Raw genomic sequence first — 19,283 nt, forward strand, 5'->3', positions numbered from 1 at the left:
AACAAAAAAAAACATTGGAAAAGCAAAGTCGATGGATGACCAAATTGTGTGTTTTTCAATGCCAATCGTGACATTGAAGTTTCGTTTGGTTTTTTTCTGATTTCTGATTTTGTCCTTTGATCTTCACCAAAAAAATTTTCGAAGGTTACGTTTGGTGCGTGTATTTTTCAGCATCATTTTTTTCCGAGAAGAAACCAGTGTGAAAAATCTAATCTTACCAACCTACAACAACAACAAAAAACATTGAATCAAAAGAAAGAGAAATGCCTGCAAATCTAAAACCTTGAAAGGGTTATACCAACAACCAAAACAAAAATGAAAAGAAGAAAAAACCCTACCAGCACCAAATGTCTATGATTATAATGATGTGTGATGTGTGTGTGTGTGTGTGTGAACGTAATTTCGTAAAATTACAAAAGCAATGTCAGTGAAAGGAGAGAAACAAAAACGAAAAAAAACGAGGATTGGTTTGGTTTGATGTGCGTGTTTGATTGAAAAACCAAAAACCAAAAAAAGGAAAGGAAAGGAAATTGTTCAATGTTTGCCCATCTCCATTCATTTTCCAAAACATTCATCCGTTTGGTTTTTTTCTATCGTTTGTTTGTCCTCGAATTATACAATAATGAAATAAAGGGTTACGCGATCACCAAACATCACCAATACCAAACACCACTAACCTAACCAAACCAAACCAAACCAAAACACAAAGGTCAATTGAATGTCAATTGAATGTGAATTCAACATGGTCGAGGTCGTTTTAGAAAAAAATTTTCATTCTTTCTTTCTTTTTGTTTTTCACCTGATTATTATTATTGATGTTTGTTGAGGTTTTTCACTTGAAAGAAAGGGTTTGGTTTCTGTTTTTGTTTGTTTCTTCATTGATTTCACAATGTTTGGAAATTTGATTGTCTTGATTAGGCTGTGTTTGTGGTTCGCAGTAGTTCTTCAATTCAATTTCAATTCAATAGTGGTGATAATGGTTTGGTATTTCTCTGTTTCCTTCAGGATTTCCTTTCCTTTTTTTTGGCTATTTTTACTCAATAGAGTTTTGTTTGCACTTTAAACTTGTGTGAATGTTTATATATTGATTATAAAAGGATGATGATTAGGATGAATAAAATAGGATTTATTAATGAAAATGATAACAACCAAGCAACAACAAAACTAAAACATTTGAACATCAGCAAAACACACTTGAAATAATAATCAACACTGAAACGCAAAGAGAAAGAAACGCAGAGAAAGAAAAGGATATTCAAATTTGATTGTTAAACAAATGCAAAAAATATGTTTACATTCAACAAAAAAATGATTAAAGGATTTGTTTAATCAAATGGAAATTTTCAACAAAAAAAAATTGATACTGATATCCAAACGAATTGACATTATTCAATATTCGAAATGTTACGAAATGGATGATTCATTTTAATAATTCTGTAATGATTGAAATCTGTTTCTGTTTGGTCGATTGTTTGGTACCATAATGATGTTCGAAATAGATGGAAATAAACGAAAAAAATTGATATTAAACAAAATCGTGACCATATCGACGGAGATGTGTGTGTGTGTGTGTGTGTGTGTTTATGTGAGAATGATAGATGTGCAAAAAAAAAAATCAATGAGAATCAATTAAAACAAGGCAAGAATCAATTTTTTTTTTCATTTCTAAATTATCGAATGCAATCTGTTGTTGTTGTTGATTAGGTTTTTTTTGTTTCAAACAATTGATGCTTCTCTTCACATTGAACAATTCTGATTGGCGAGAAATTAATTAATTACACACACACACAATTTTCATTGAATATTCGCGGAAATTGTTATTATCTTGCTCTCTCTCTCTCTCTCTGATGATGATCAAAGAATTACATAACCATATTTTTGATACAAATCATATTGAAATTGAAATTGGATGTTGTTTTTTTTTCTGAAAGCAGAAAACAACGATGATGATGATTCGCTTGATTATTCGCATTCAAGGTGTGATTAGTGTGTATATTAAACGGTATAAATGGAAAAATGAACATCTGTTAATCTATAGTAATATTTTCCATTGAAAAGAAATGCAAAAAAAAGGTCATTAAAGGTTATTAACAATCTATTTTAACAATCGATTTTTTATCATTATCATCATCATCAAGATGTTAATGATGTTTTTTTTCTCTCTATATCGCCTTGATGCCATGGGTTTTTCTTGTCAATTGTTTCCCAAATTTTGATCGATAATCGATGAACATCATTCATTCATTCATTTTCCCTTTTTATTATTTAATCGATCGATAGAAAGAATGTTAATTAGTTTCAACCACTGGTTTGCTGTGTGTGTAAGCATTCTGATTCATTTCTTGTCATTCAAATCGAACACACACACAAAAAAGTTGACCCATTTTTCCAATATTCATCATATTGTCGGATGTTGAATTTGTTTGATTGACAATCATATACACACATCATAGACATTTCATTTTTTTTGTTGATGATATCTATGTCATGGTAGTGAAAATGTACATCTTGATTATGATTATGATTATGATGATTATCGAAAATAATGTTTATATGGGAATTTTTCTGTTTTTTTTTCTTTTTCTTCTTCTTCTTCAAACAAATGTATCCAAATGTATCCAATATTGATGATGATGATGATTTACATACATCCGGATAAATGTATGTGTGTGTGTGAAAAAACCGATGAAAACAAATTTGAATTTTTGATATTTATCAAAAGATGTTATATTTTTGTTTGATGTTGCATACACCAAAAATGGAAATTTTGTTTCGTTTTCGATTTGATGATTCGTGGCAATAAATTCATTGAATGATTGGTCGATATTATTATCGATATTTTTTCTCTTGATTAAACGCATAGTACGATTCTCCGGATTTTTGTTTTGGCTTTCTTGTAGTCAAGCATTTTTTTTGGTTGGTAAAAGTAATGTGATATTCTAAATTCGAATCAATGTACTTGGAAATTATCAATCTCTTTCGATATTGATAAAGGTTCATTTGATAATTTTTTTTTGATGGGGGAATGAAATGATGAAATTTTTCTAAAATCAATGAATTTTTCTTCATTTTCTTTCTTGATTTTTTTTTTTGATTCGTACGTAACGTTATCCAATAATTAGACTTTGATTCACTGATATAATGGGGAAAAAGAAAAAAGAATTAAATTAAATTATTTCGAATCAAGAAAAAAAACATAATGAAAAATGGAAAAACATTCGATTTTTCTTACGTCAGAAGAAACCATGTTAGATTCACGATTAGTTGGTTGGACGGTTTTTATTGGAGTTTTAACGATATTTGGTAAATTATCATCATTATTTTTGTAAGATTTATTGATTGATTGATCATTGATTTCTTTTTTTTTTTCGTTCGTTCAATACAATTCTGATTCATCCACCACCAACAACAACAAAAGTATCAATGATAGTTGCACTTCGCCGTCGATTTATGTTGATTGAAATTAAAAATATTTTACAATTAACAACAAAAGAATTTATTGAATATAATAATGATGTTACTGATAATAATGATGATGATAATAATTATCAAACAAAATGTTTACAACAAATACGTGATACATTGATTGAAGTTAGAATACGAGAAATGGCTATCAAACATTTTCGAACAAAATTAACGGATTTTAATGTGTCGAACAACAAGGAAAATAAAAAATCTAAAAAAAATAAAAAATGTAACAACAATAGTACGCCATCTGTTGTTGATCAGGCAAACAATTGGATTTTTTTCTAAAATCTTTGCAAAAAAAAAAAACCTGTTGGGTAATTTTGTAATTTTTGTGTAATTTTTTTGATTAATTACAGCGAATTCTGGTGAATAAAAAAGTAAAATTTTTTTTTTGAAAATAATTTTCGTCCTTGCATGCATGGCCAGACAAATCCAGAAAAATTGCTAAATGGCCCATATCTTTGTTTTGAATTCCTCGTTTTGGATAAAAATCCACCCAAATTTTTTTTGTTTTGTTTTCCTATTTGCCAATGAAATCAAAAAAAAAAAAGTTTTTCAAATAATTTAAATATCTGTCAACTGAAAGTGTGAAAATCTTTGTTACATTGACTACGGCATGAATTTAGTAAAAACAGAAAACAAAAAATGCTGCGCACATTCTATCGATTTAAATCCATTGCAGACAAAATCCATCGAATCCTAATCAAATCCATCCAATTCCTTTCTCAATGAAGAAGAAGAATCAAAACAATAAAAGAATGATATTGAATCACTGCTAATACTTTTACCACCACCACCACCACCAAAATACATATACATCATGGCCATGATATTGAATGATTGTATGGTTGATTTTGATTTTTTGATGAATACAACCGACCATGATTCGAAAATCAAAAAAACAATAATGATCATTTTAATGGCATCAACCACCCATCAGTCGCAGCAAAACGGTAGTCATGGATTTCTTTAAAAATCACAAATAAAAAATTACGACATCCACCAACGATATTAGATTTTTGTTTGTTTGTTTGATGGAAAAAGAATGAATGGAAAAATATGACTTTTCATTTTTTTTGGTGGTTGCAATATTACCAACAGTTTTGATAATCGCTTCATTTTTATGATTGAAAAATGATTGACTGATTTGAAAAATTTTTATAATTTTTGCCAATGATGATAATGGATTTTGTCAACAGAAAAAATAGAAGGAAAGTTTTTTTTTGTACGATGCTTATGTGATTATCATTAAAATGTAGAGGAATGATTGATAACAATAAAACATCATTATCATCATCATCATCATCATCGTCAACAACAGTTGAAAATGTTGCTGCTTGTTTTTGTTTTTTCCCTAATCATTTAGCTGGAGATAGCAAAAAACTCTTGTTGTTGTTTTTGGTTTTCTGGTCAAAATGAAAACAAAAAAGATGATTAATTTTTGCAATTAAACAAACTCAAATTACTAATTTATGGTTGAAATTTCATCATCATCATCAGTGTAATCGAATGCATCGATCCAATCCAGATTAACTATTATAATCGGATGAAAAAGGTAAGAATGTGTTTGCTTTAACAATCATTTTTCGATAGAAATTTTCCATTTGTTTTCTTTGCTTTGCTTAATTTTGCTTATGGAGATGATCTAGTTTCATTGCAAAGCAAAAATTGTTATTGACATTTTAAAACAGCAACAACAACAACAACAAAAATAACGTCTTAATCTGTCCGGTTGATTGATTGATTTATGATTTCTTTTCTTCTTCTTCTTTTTCCTTTGTTGATGGCCATATCATGTTTTTTTTGGTTGTCGTTGGCAATATTTTTTTCTGTATAACGGTGTTTTCTAAAGCCATTTTGTTTGCCATTTAACACTGTTGTATCTAATATTGTTTTGTTTTTTCCATAAATGATTTATTGTTGTTGCTGTAATCAATTTATAGATCAAAAAACATCATCCATTTTTCACAATCGATCTATTGAGATTGATTTTTTTTTGTTTCTTTCGTTGAATAAGTGATAAATACAATGACCTTTTATCAACATTATTTACTTATATCGTTTGTTGTTGTTTTTTTTCACACAAGAATTTCTGATGACATCATTTTGTTTGTTTTCTGTTTCTCTTCATCTTTTTCGAAATTTGATTCTACTTATTCATTCATCTCCCCACCATAGTTTAGTTTGATTGTTTTCGGTCTTGTATTCGTTTGACTTTCTATAAATATTTTTCATTTTTTCTTCTGCTCGTCTTTCAGTGTATGTAAGTAAATCTGATGAAGAATGGATGATTAAAAATACGAGTGATTTTATCATGTCTGGTGGTCGTGACAATTTTTTTCATGTTGTTGTTGTTATTGTCGAATAATACATTGAAAGCGATGAAATTAACCACCACAATGTTGTTATAATTGTCACCCGAAAACAAAAAATATCAAATCAAGAACCAAATGATGCTTGCTATGATGCTCTAAAATTACTTATATGTCAATAATTAATGAAAATCTCGAACAAACACAAACAAACAAACACTTACCATTCATTTTATAAAGCAATTCCATTACTGGAAATTCATTTCGAAAAGAATTTTTTTCTTGATGATAAACAAAAAACGCTAAAATCAGAACAAATTCTTTTCAAGAATAATTTGTCAATCCGTTTCTTCATCTTCTTTCTTTTTTTGTTTTAAATAACCCAATTTTGGTTGTTAATTTCCAAATTAAAATCGTCGAAAATGATAAAAAGAAAGAATCAGAATTCCATTTCAATATTGACGACTATTTCAACCTATTGTTAATTAAAAAAGTTCGACCAGTTGTTTATCCCATTTTTTTCTGTTTTTGTTTTTCTCGAACAAATTTCATTTGAATTCGTTTTTTTGGTTTTGTTTTTTTGTTTCAAACAAAAACAAAAAACAACTAATCGAACTTTGAATAAATCTTTGCATTTTCTTTTCTCAATGAAACAACAACAACAACAACAACAATTATGCTTCATTTACAAACAGGTAATTTATTTTCCACGCAATTTCCTGCTTCACTCTCTTGCTTTCTTTTTTTTCATTTCTTTACCATTTTCCATCTCGTTGTCGTCATTATGCAATGTTTATGTCACTTGTTCCATTTTGTATATCATGTCATCATTCCTTTAGGTAAATCAATCTATGATCATTCGAATGAACAGAATTCACTCTCTATATACATAATGAATGAATGAAAAAATAAGAATCAAACCGGATGAATCGATCCATTTTTTCGTTGTTATCGTCGTTGTTGTTTGTTTTCTGTCATGCATACACATTCTTGTTTCATCGAATAATCATCGAATTTTTCTTCTGTTGTTTGTTTCAATCAAAAGTCAATGAACGACGATAATGTTTATGTTATGATGTAGGTGTGTTTGGGTGTTGACCATCGCGTGTTAAATCGATTGAATATTTTCACAGAAGCAAAAAAAAAAAATGGTAGAAATATTCTGTTCAGAATGTTTTTCCATGTCATTTTGAATGAGACAATTTTAGCGATTAAATCATCATCATCAATTTTTCCAAAGGTAAGAGAGATCTGTGATTCTAACTAGCCTTTTTCTGTGTAAATAGCGTCATGAATTTCGAATCTTTTTTTTTTAATTTTTCTGATGCTCAATTCGATTCTTGAAAAAAATTTTCTGATTTTTAAAAATGAAAAAAAAATATTTCAAGAATTTGAAATTTTGTTTATTTTCTTTAGTGTTGTTGTTTTTTTTGTTCAAACATTTTGTTTATTTGTATATTTTTTTCACTTTAAAACAAGAATGTGGAAAAAAAATAATCTTTTGATCAGGAAACAATTGATCGATTGATCAATCGAAATTTGATTGATTCTTTCATGTCAATTTTTACCACTTGTTCCACTAACATTGATGATGTAAAACAAACAAACAGCAAAGACAGACGCCATAGAATCATTGATCAATTGATTTCAATTTTACTTCTTGATCAGAAAACAAAATAAACAATCCAATTCATCCGAAAAGCAACAAAAAAAAATCGTCGATGTTTTTTTACGTTATAAATTTTTTGTTTCTGGTACAAAACATTATCAACAAACCAAAAAATCAAAACAGATGTGTTTAATTTGTGTGTTTGTATGTTGTATCAATGAACAAGAAAGGCGTTAATGTGATTTTCAACACTTGTTTTTTCTTCTTTTGCAGAATGGTAAAAACTCATTGCCATTTTTTTGATTTTAATCTGTAAAAAACAAACAAAAAATTCATTGTTTAATTTTTAAAAATATCATTTGCTTTAAGTGGTTATAGGAATGATCAACAAAAACAACACCTACAACAAACACTGATGGCAATATTTGTTCGAACCAGAAATTCGTATCATAATCTTTTGGTTGATGAAATATTCATTGTTAACGAAAAAGAAGAAACTTGATTTCTAATTGATTGATTGATTCAAAAAAAAACGTTTTCATTTATTTATTGAATCCAACCGACAACAACAAAAAGAAAGAACCAAACGATGGATAGATCACAATTAACAGTGATTCCTAATAAAACAACATCCACCACCAGCACTACAAACTTACAACAACAACAACAACAATCACAATTAAATCGACCAAAAACATCAAGTCAAGCCAGTACAACAATAATAACAAATACAAATACAAATACAACAACAACAACAATTGATCTAAGTCTTACATTATGTCATCTTTTACAAAGAATTCTTATACCATTTACATTGGCTACAGGTAAGTTTTTGATTATTATTATTAGAATATTGAAAACAAATTTTGGAAGAAAAATCGCTTTATTCGCTATAAATCAAAAAAAAAAAATTGAAGCGAAAAAATTATGACAGAAAATTAACAACTTAAACAAACAAACAAACAAATCGAATCAATCAAACGCGATTCTATGGTTTGTTTGTTGAATGTTTTTCGTTTTAACATATGTGTGTGTGTGTGTTTTATGATGATTTATTTTTCCTCCAAAAAAGTGATTCATTCATCTATTTGTTGCCAGAATATGATGAATGAAAAAAAACAACAACTAATGTTTACATTAAAAATATACTCTTGAACATTATAATTGATTGAATGATTGATTAATTAGTTTTTTTTGTTCAATGTTTTCTTTCTTTTTTCTACAATGAAAAAGCTGTTTTATTTCGACAAAATCTTTTATCAGCAATCTATCTAATACTTTTGTTATTGGCACCAATATTACCTAGTCCAACAGCTGAAAATGTTATCAATGGTGTTAATGGTTATTATATGAAAATTATTATCGGTATAAGTTCTATAGCAAATTCTGCACATATTATTACACAAATTGTTTTTTTATCCGCATTTAATTATCAAACATCTATTGATTATTGTACATATACTGGAAAAATATTGAATCTAATCGGTTTTCATCGTTATAATGATGTATCATTTTTTAATATTATTCGATTATGTTGTATGGATTTTATTGTACTATTAGTAACATGTTTAGTATTAGCTTTTTCTGTTCGTACCTATCATTCTAAATTATCATCATTAGGTGAAAATGTAAGCATTTGTAATTATTGAATGTTTTGTTTTGTTTTTTGTTGTTGAATTGTTTGTTAATTAAAAATTATTTCAAAATTCTATATTCAATAGGATGGTCGATTACATGAACGACGATTTACCGATGTTAGTTATGTTGCCGAATTAAGTGGTAGACGTTTTACCGATAGACAAACAATAATACCAAATAAACGACGATTAAAAAGAGAAAAAGCTGAACGTCTTAGCTATTATATTTGTGAATTTATATTCTTTGTTTCATTATGTGCATCGGCTATTCTGGAACCATCATTAACATCAGCCATATATTTTCTTTATTTTTTATTTATTGGATCATGGTTTGCTTTGGATCGTCCATTCGGTACTGGTTATCATTATTTTCGTATATTTATCGCCATTTTTGTTGGTCTACATTTTTCCATAATATTTTTCTATCAATTTTTAATGTTTCGTCCATTACTTCCACCGGATAATATTAATGCTCGTTTGTTCGGTTTGGTTGAATATACAAACAATACCTGTTATAATATACGAGATTTTAATCTTCATGAATATCATTTTGTAAGATTTTTACATCCGCTTGTATTGCTCACATTATATTTTGTATCCATTAAATTGATACGAACTGTATTGATCGATAAAAAATTATCACAGGTAAGTGATCTTTGGTTGAAAATTTATTCTATGTATTTAAGTGTGTGTTTGTTTGTTTGTTTATGTTAGTTTTAGTTTTATTTTCCTGTCTTTTTTTCTATGTGCATACTTTTTGTAACACATTGCTTCATATCTTGTCTTTGATTCTCGAAACTTTTTTTATCATTATCTGTCTAATTTTATGTTAACAAAAAAAAAAAAAATTATTATGATATTGATTGATTGATCAATTAATGATGAAAAAAATGTAAATAATTCATTACAGCAATTAGCCAGAACAAATGATGGAAAAATACCAATCGTTTATATGGAAGATGATGAACGAAGACCAATGTTGTTGACAGAATCAATACACATGAATTATGCATTTGATATTAGAAGCAATGATCATACACCCGTATGTTTACACATAGCACATAGATTATTTTTTTTATTATTTGCACTATCACTATTTTTTTTTTTTTTTAAATTATTGATTTTGGATTCATTTTTAATTTTTAATTACATCTTTTCTTTCCTTTTTTTTCCGTAATCATTTTCCCCCCAAAATAACAGTTATTACGTATGAATCGATTAAATCGAACCTATCATTCGGTACGTGGTAGAGCCGATTCAATGATCGAACCACAAACATTATCACGTATTTCTCATTTAAATGATGAATCATCAATGAATTTACATTCACAACAAATGTCCACATCATTACCACCATCACCAATACCAATTCCAACATCATCAAATATATTTAATAGTGGAAAACAATGTCGTGATCAATCGAATAAATTTTCATTATTCAATTTTGAACTGGTCAGCTTGGTTAAACGTGCTAGTTATGTTATAACATTAATCGTAATGATGACCTGGTCAATAACATATCATTCATGGCTTTCATTTGTTTTATTATTATTATCCTGTGTCATATGGATGACACCGAATTCTCGACAAACTTGTTTAAGTTCATCACCATTTTTAGTTTTCTATGCAATTGCTTTGGTTATTGGTCAATATATTTTTAGTTTAAATCTTAACGATGATGAATTACCAGTAACAATTGGTTCGATTAGTATCAGTGAAATTGGTTTTAAAAAATATGGTGAATTTTCTTATCAACCATTGTTTACGAAAATATTTTATACATTGTTTTTTTGGGTTACACTTCGTCAATACACTGAAAGTCTTAAAGATCCAATAACTAGTGACACATCACCAGGTATATTATCACCATTATTTAATCTTGGTCCTCGTGCTAACACAATGGCACCGACACCGGATGAGACACATCAACAACAACAACAACAGCAACTTGAAACACAACAAGGTTTGGCATCACAAAGTGAAATTTTTAATTCAATGATGAAATGTTTCAATGAAATATTGATCAAATATTGGATATGGATAGTAGCCATTATGCTTATGGTTATGTCATTAAGCGGTTCAAAAGTAGTCATCTATCGTATTGTTTATATGTTTTTATTTCTTATATTTACATTATTATTGTTAATTTCATTGAAATGGTGGCGTAAATTTATCTATCCATTCTGGTTGATTGTCATTCTTTATTCGATGATTATTTTGATTGCCATCTATACATATCAATTTAATAATTTTCCCGAATATTGGGAACATTATCTACATATTGATAAAGAACTTCAGGAAGATCTGGGTCTAGTTGTTTACGATAATGATGCTTTTGTATTATTCAAAGAACTTTTAACGCCAACATTTTTTATTATCATTACTATTATTCAAGTACATTTTGTTCATAAAGATTTTCTTGAATTTAGCAATATTGATGAAATACTTAATCGATTAGCAATGGCATCTAGTCGTAATAATTCTGTTGCACTTGATTTACGTTTAGAATCTGGCCAATCAAATGTATCATTAAATCCATCATTGATTAATGAAAATAATCGAGCATCAACAGCTACTAATACAGATCTAAAAAGTCAACCAAGTCAATCGGAAATTTCCGTACAAACGGTTATCTCAAAACGTAATAATAATATTAGACCAACAATGATGCGAAATTATTCACCATCAATGGCCAAAAGTGATTCAAAATTAAGTTTATTGACATCGAAACCAACATTTGCGCAAGAAGTTCAAGAAATATTTTCAAAATGTATTCGTCATCTACGTCAACTTATCGATCAATGGATGATTGTATTTTGGCGTTTTCTTGAAGTACATATTATGAAAGCTGTCTTGCTATGTACCGTAATCATTGCCATTCAAGATATTTCTGTCATGAATGTTATTTTTGTTTTTCTCACTATCGTCTTGATGATCTTCAGCCGATTTGAAAAGACAATTTGTTGCATGTTTGCCATATGGGCTGGAATATTGGTTTTATTGAAAATGTTATTTCAATTGGAAATTGCCCAACGAATCGATTGGTATACAAATTGTAAAGTAGATATGAAAATGATTCTAGTGGATAATCGAGCTTATATTGGATTCCTCAAAACTGATGATATTTTTACTTATATTTGTGAATATATTGCATTAATTATCATATTAGTATTTCGTCGGGTAATCATTTTAAGACAATATTTATATCGTAGTCAAGATTATGGTGATCGTCCATTATTCGAAGGTGTTATATTTCCAGATGTTGATCGACCAATGGCCGATAAAGATTTTGCCAGTTTTTTTAAATTTTTACTCAACTTTGGATTCTATAAATTTGGCGTTGAAATTTGTCTTATATTGATGACAATAACGACTGGCAATCATGGCGATATATTCAGTGTACTTTATTGTTTACTTCTTATTGCATTTGTATTATTCAATCGTGTAGAATGTCAACGTTTTTGGTCATATTTAGTTGGATTTATGGCCATCGTATTACCTTATCAATATCTGATGTGTTTAGGTATGGCACCCGGTTTATGTTGGCTTTATCCATGGCACCATTTACCACAAGCTGATCTTGATTGGTATTTTTTACCCGATTTCAAACATCAATTACCCAAACAAAAACTCTATCTAGATTTTCTACTATTTTTTTGTCTATGTCGACAACTTCTTTATTTTCGTTTGGAATCAAAATTAAGCCAATATGGTGGATCAAATTTAGAAGCTTATAAAGAACAAACACCACCAAATGTATTCGATTGCTTTTCATTTGGTACATCATTGTTTGATTCATTTAAATCGTATTTTTTGTTCTGTTTCTTTTGGATTACATTGGCCGTTCTATTTTTGGCTGGAACAACACGTATCAATTTATTCGGCCTTGGTTATGTTTTAGGTAGTTTTATTTTTCTATGGAATGGTAATGAATTCTATCTGAAACCAATGAAAATGATTTTTAAATCATGGAAAACAATCATTGGTTATACATGTTTGGCCATGTTACTTAAATCAATTTTACAAGTTTTCGTTTTAACATTATTACGAAATAATATGTGTTGGGCTGTACAATTAATGGGATTAAGTTATCATCAAAGAGATATTAATTGGTTTGATCCAGCAACCAAAGAACTTTTCGATAAATGTCCATCAACTGATTCTGGTCTACTTTGGGATGGAATTTGTTTTACATTTCTTCTCATACAGAAACGTATATTTTGTAGTCATTATTTTAAATATCTTATTCGTGAAACAAAAGCACAACAATTTTTAGCAGCACGTGGTGCTGAATTAATACATGAAATTCAAGCACAAGAAGTAGCTGAACAAGAAATTGCCGAACGTGAAGTAATGGAAAAAATTAAACAAAAAATGGATCGAATCAAAGAAGCACAGCAACGAATGTTTGCCAATCAAGCTCGTAGCATTAAATATCATAAACAAGGTGAGTCATTTAATATTATCATTTTTTTAAAAAAATGTATTTCCATTTGTTTGTTTGTTTGTTTGATCGATAAGATGAATATAATTATGATATATCGCCTTATGTTGACGGCGATGAAACATTATCACAAACATCGGAAACCGATGATTTTTTTTCACAAACATTACCAACGGTTTATTCACCAACACCAAGTATTCCAACAATTACATCACCACAATCGGCAACATCACTTCAACCTGGTTATTTTGAAGTGTATAATGTTTGGCCAATACGACCGATCGATGCATCATCATCATCGAATACGTTTGCTTCGTTTAGTTTTTGTTCTGGTCAACAATCGATAGCCGATCGAGATCGACGCTATCATGGTATTAATATGGCTGCTTCTGCTGCCCGTATGACCAAAGAAAAACCACCATCAATAGCTCAAACATCATCAAGTAGAATACGTGAATCACCACCAACAACACGAATTATACCTCAATCGGTTCATCGTCGTACTTCGATTTCATCGACATCCATACGTGCACCGATCCATACACGACGATTGTCTCATGCCTCATGTAAAGTGAATTTGTTATTTAAATTTGTTGGTTGAATGATACTGCTGGATGAAATTTGTTTGTTTTTATCATGATTTGTTTTTGTTTTTTTGATTGCATGTTTTTTCCGTTATCAAATTTTTGGTTTGCTCGCTAGGCTTTTTTTTGGATTGATTGATTTTGGGAATGAATTTATTTATTTATTTTGTTATATATCAATCAATCATTTAAGATAATTACAGATAGTAATAATTTGATAATTTTTTTTTCTTTTCAGCTGTCAAATCCGGTGGTTATTACATGTTCGAAGATGGTGATACTGAAGTTTGTGACCTTAATTATAAAACAAGAGAATCATTAATACCGGATCCAGAAGGTGATGAAATACGTAATATTGCCAGATCAAAAGGATTCACTGCATTTTGTTCGAAAATATTTAAAGGTGAAGATACATCCGAAGCTCCATTTGTTTCAGATGAAATTACCGATATTGGTGAATCAAGTCATGATTCACCAATTATATCAGTCGAACGAATCAAACGTAATCCTGATTCATCACGTCCAACAACGATGACTTCCGTACCGGATTCTCAAGCAACCGATTTTTCGGCATTTTCATCATTAGTTTGTAGTGTTCCTGCACATATTGATCAACCGATTCCTGAAGATCAACAGCAACAACAACATCAGAAAACAATAAAACAAGAATCTGAAAAATCATATTCATTAGAAAGTGATGAGCAACAAGAACCAACTTATATGGAAAAGATACGTAGCTGGTTTGATTTTTTCAAAACATTTACCGAAAGTATTTTCATTAGTTCAACATCAAATCTGAATGCCGTTTCACGTGATTATCGTTTTGTTGCAAAACGATTAGCTGTTGAGAAAAAATGTTTGAAAAAAATTATTGAAATCAAAGAACTTGACGGTATACAATATGATTTTATTGGTGATCAAATATGGAAGAAAAATACATTGGCCAAATTATCCAAATTGACTGAAAAAAGTTTAGAAGATGTTGCCAAAAGTGATGCAAACGATGTTCTACGTGTTTGGAGTGATTTGGATGCAACATCTACCGATACTAATAAACATTTATATCATGTTTCATTGGATTCACGATACATGGAAACAAGTATCTATATTCATTTTTTTCGTGCTATATTCTATGCTATTCTATCACGTTCTGAAGTTATTTGTTATATAACAATTGTTATTAATCAAATTACATCAGCATCAATTTTATCGATTCCATTACCGATGTTAACATTTCTTTGGGGTTCATTATCCGTACCGCGTCCATCAAAATCCTTTTGGGTTACTTGTATTACTTATATTGAAATTGTTGTCGTATTGAAATATGTTTTTCAATTTCATTTTTGGCCATGGATTGAATTGGCAAAACCATCACCATTTTGGTGGCCACGTTTATTGGGCATTGAAAAAAAGGATAATTATGCTAATTATGATTTGGTTTTATTATTGGTACTATTTTTTCATCGTTTTATGTTAAAAAGTCTTGGCCTTTGGGATCTAAGCGAAACCGAAATCAAAGCCTATATGACCAATGCTGAATTATTTCAGACTCGTATTGAAGATGATGATGAATTTCCCGAAATAAATCCGGCGAATAATGGTAAAAAATCAAAACATTCGAAGAAAAAATCCAGCAGTGGTAAGAAAAATAAATCTTCACAAAAAACGGTTCAGGAAAAACCATCTGAAGAGCAACAAAAACAACAACAACAACAAGAAATTTCAAGTGATGACCAGATTGATCCGTCATCAATGATGATGATAGCACCATTACCGCCACCATTACCTGAACAACATTTATATGAAAATGAATTAATGCAACAGGAAGATGATGAAGTATCGGAAGGTGATGAGATAAATTTTATTTATTTTTTAATGGAAATTCCTACACGTACTCGTAAAAAGTAAGAATTTAGATTTGTTAATTCTTGAGAAAAAAAAATCATCATTATTCAAATAATTTAACAGATTTATAGCGAATGTGAGTCCAGTGTACAAATTTTTTCATAATGTTCTTCATCCACCTTATCGAATCACACACGATGTTTATGCATTAATGTTTCTTTGTGATTTTATCAATTTTTTCATTTTGGTCTTTGGTTTTTATGCTTTTGGAGTAAGTTTTTTTTTCTAATTGAAAATCAATTTCATTTTATATTGGATTTTTTTTTCGATCAGAGTGGTTATTCTGGCAGTGAAGATGTTGCCCGTTTTCTTGAGGAGAATAAAATTCCTATTGGTTTTTTAATCACATTGTTGATACAATTTGCTCAGATTATTGTTGATCGAGCTATTTATCTTCGAAAATATATCAAAGGAAAGCTTTTATTTCAGATTTTTATCGTAATATTTACACATATGTGGTTATTCTTTGTATTACCCGCTATGACCGATAAGTAAGTATAAATATTTTATATGTTTATCATTGAATAATTTTTTTTAAAATTTCAGAGCCTTTACGGATAAAACAAATTTACCACCGAAATTATGGTACATTTTTAAATGTATTTATTTTCTATTATCAGCATTTCAAATACGTAGCGGATATCCGACACGTATATTGGGTAACACATTTTGTAAAAAATATAATTTCGTTAATTGGTATCTATTTAAAGTGTGAGTAATTTTTTTAAAGAAAAAAAATATGATTTGAGGATCATTATCATTAAAAAAATCACAGGTACATGCTCATACCATTTGTTTATGATCTTCGTATGTATATGGATTGGATTTGGACAGATACAAGTCTTGTTCTTGATGAATGGTCATTAATGGAAGATATTTTTGTCAATCTTTATCAACGTAAATGTGAACTTCGATTGGATGAAGAATTTCCGGAACCTAGAGGTCGGGCTAAGAAACGTTTTTTCAAATATCTAATTGGTGGTTCTTGGGTGATTATCATCATTGGTAATTTGAAATTTGTCTAAAATTTATTTAATGATATTTGAAATGATAATCTATTTTTTTCCCAAAAATATAGCTTTAATCTGGGGTCCACTTGTATTGTTTGCGTTTGGTCGTGCTGTTGGTGAGATTAATCCACCTATTGGTGCAACTTTCGAGTTGGAAATCGGTGGTTATCAACCATTGTTCAAGATGAGCGTAACCGATAGTGGATTAGTTCCTATAAGTGATCAAAAATGGTCAAAACTTAGTTCAAGTTTTAACCGTGATCCTGTAGCACAAACATTCATTAATGGCTATGATCAACAAGATGTTTATATTGTTAATCTAAATGGTAATTCAACAGCTGTTTGGGGAATTTCTCCACCAAGTCTAAAGATATTACAAAACGAATTACTTTCAAACCAAGCACCATTGAACATGAAATTAACTTATTTTTTAACAAGAAAAAAGACCAAAACACAAGATATGGATACGTCCATTTATGATGAATATTTGATCGAATTACATCCGCACAAAGATAAGGATTTACGAGTTAAATTAGCCGATATGATATCAAGGAGTGAAGAACAAAGTCCGGCAATCATACCTCATATATTTCCAAACTATCTTCGTGCTCCCGAAAAAGGTAAACCTATTGTTGTCACAGAATTAGCACAGAAAAACTATGGTTTACATCAATCACAAATGTCGAAAAATAAATCGATGAATTTTCGAAATCTATTAATTTTACTAAAAAAAGGAGATTATGAAGATAATTCTTCAATGACATCATGGTGGGAAATTCATGATGATTGCCAAAATACTGATTATCTTGATCCATTTCTTAAGAATTTAATGATTACCGAACATTGTCAATTTCTTCCAGTCATTGTGTTTAATGATAAAGTTTTTATCGGTTTATTAGCCTTTCTTTCTGGTTATGGTATAATTGGTATATATACTACATTTGTATTTTTAGTTTCACGTTGGGTACGTGGTCTTAATTCTGAATCATCATTTAAAGTAATCTATACACGAATGCCAAATGTTGATCGTGTTTTACAATTATGTTTGGATATTTATCTTGTACGTGAAAGTCGTGAATTTGAATTGGAAGAAGATCTTTATGCTAAATTAATATTTTTATATCGATCACCTGAAACATTGATTAAATGGACAAAAATCAGTGAAGAAATTGCTAGTGTACCATCTAATCAAAATCAACAACAACAAAAAAATGATCAAGAATGAATGGAAAATTTTTTTTTAAATGAAATATGAATAAACAAAAATATAATTATATTAATCACAACTAGTCACTTTTTGTTTCAAAAATAAATGTATTGTAAATATTAATTTTTAATCAAATTTAAAATGTGTTTATTTTTTCAAAAATAAATTTAAACAATTATGATGTTTTATGATTTATAAATATTAAACAAAATGAAAATATTTTTATCGCTTTTTATGATTAATAGCTAACGATTAAATTATGGATGAAGTGATATCATTTGTTGGTGGTACACGACGAAATCGGCCAAATCGTGGCGGTAGCGGTGGAGGAGTATTAACAGCATTAGGCACTAGTTATGGTGGAAGATGTGTTTTTGTTATTTGTACTGAATTAGGTTCAATCTATGTTATATCTGAACGTGGTACATTAATACGTAAAGCTAATGTTAATGGTCATTCAGATATTCCGATTGCACAAGCAGAATCATTACGAACATTAACTGGATTTGTTCGTACAAATCCAACATTAATAACTATTCGTTTAAATGGTCAAACCGAAATCGATCTAATGTATTGTCATCGTAGTATACAAAAAGTTTCTGGTAATTTATGTCGAAAGATATTGTTATTAGGAAATACTAGTATACTTTTCGGTGGTAATATTCAATCGGAATTGTTAAACACATCGATCGATACAACTATGAATGAAATTGATCGTTGTCCACCATTTTTTGATTCACAATGTTTTGATCTTAATCATCAAGATGAAATTGAACTATCAAATGGTGGTTATTGTGCAATACGTGTTAGTAGCAATCGACATTACATTTATATGGAACCTAAAGTATTTCGTAATTGTGTTGCATATGAAACCAAACGACTAGAATCATATAAAAAATTAGGATCGATTCTAGAAGAATTTTGTTGAATAAATAAAAAAAATAAATAAATTTTGAAATGATAACTGATTTGCATTTTTTTCAATGATTTTTTTTTTGAATTCAAAAAAAAAAGTTTTCCGGAAAATTTCCACTAGAAAATTTCCATGCAATCATTTTTTTTTCAATATTTATTTGCTGGTTGAGATAAATATTCTTTTCAGCCAAT

At 29.1% G+C, this 19,283-nt stretch overlaps 2 protein-coding genes and 1 long non-coding RNA gene across 7 annotated transcripts; 2 read left to right on the top strand and 1 right to left on the bottom strand.

Annotated features, from left to right (window-relative positions):
• Window positions 1-1,395: 1,395 nt before the first annotated feature.
• On the bottom strand, window positions 1,396-6,238 carry LOC142644940 (uncharacterized). Its single transcript, XR_012846157.1, has 4 exons — window positions 6,005-6,238; window positions 4,073-5,947; window positions 3,233-3,988; window positions 1,396-3,133 (listed from the first exon to the last, which is right to left on the bottom strand). It is a non-coding gene; the product is annotated as an uncharacterized LOC142644940 (long non-coding RNA).
• Window positions 4,887-18,406, top strand: Piezo (piezo type mechanosensitive ion channel component). Of its 5 annotated transcripts, none has more exons than XM_075819794.1 (12): window positions 4,887-5,023; window positions 7,759-8,213; window positions 8,623-9,017; window positions 9,111-9,671; window positions 9,937-10,068; window positions 10,227-13,473; window positions 14,293-15,958; window positions 16,023-16,170; window positions 16,233-16,450; window positions 16,506-16,670; window positions 16,735-16,964; window positions 17,038-18,406. In XM_075819794.1, exons 2-12 carry the CDS (start codon window positions 7,979-7,981, stop codon window positions 18,192-18,194), a joined length of 8,154 nt encoding a protein of 2,717 aa, XP_075675909.1. In that variant the 5' UTR covers window positions 4,887-5,023; window positions 7,759-7,978; the 3' UTR covers window positions 18,195-18,406. The 5 variants fall into 5 exon arrangements, with proteins under 5 accessions (XP_075675909.1, XP_027198178.2, XP_027198177.2 ...); XM_027342376.2 differs by having other exon boundaries at window positions 4,898-5,023; window positions 7,768-8,213; XM_075819795.1 differs by lacking the exon at window positions 4,887-5,023 and adding an exon at window positions 6,356-6,475.
• Window positions 18,332-19,140, top strand: LOC113792464 (uncharacterized). Its single transcript, XM_027342350.2, has one exon. The coding sequence runs from the start codon at window positions 18,436-18,438 to the stop codon at window positions 19,102-19,104; it is 669 nt and encodes a 222-aa protein (XP_027198151.2). The 5' UTR covers window positions 18,332-18,435; the 3' UTR covers window positions 19,105-19,140.
• Window positions 19,141-19,283: the final 143 nt, after the last annotated feature.

This window comes from Dermatophagoides pteronyssinus, unplaced genomic scaffold (genome assembly GCF_027571235.1).
Source record: "Dermatophagoides pteronyssinus isolate colony J.1.1.1.1 unplaced genomic scaffold, Derpt_VIB-CSIC_2022.12 sq0004, whole genome shotgun sequence".
In the NCBI taxonomy this organism is placed as follows: Eukaryota; Metazoa; Arthropoda; class Arachnida; order Sarcoptiformes; family Pyroglyphidae; genus Dermatophagoides; species Dermatophagoides pteronyssinus.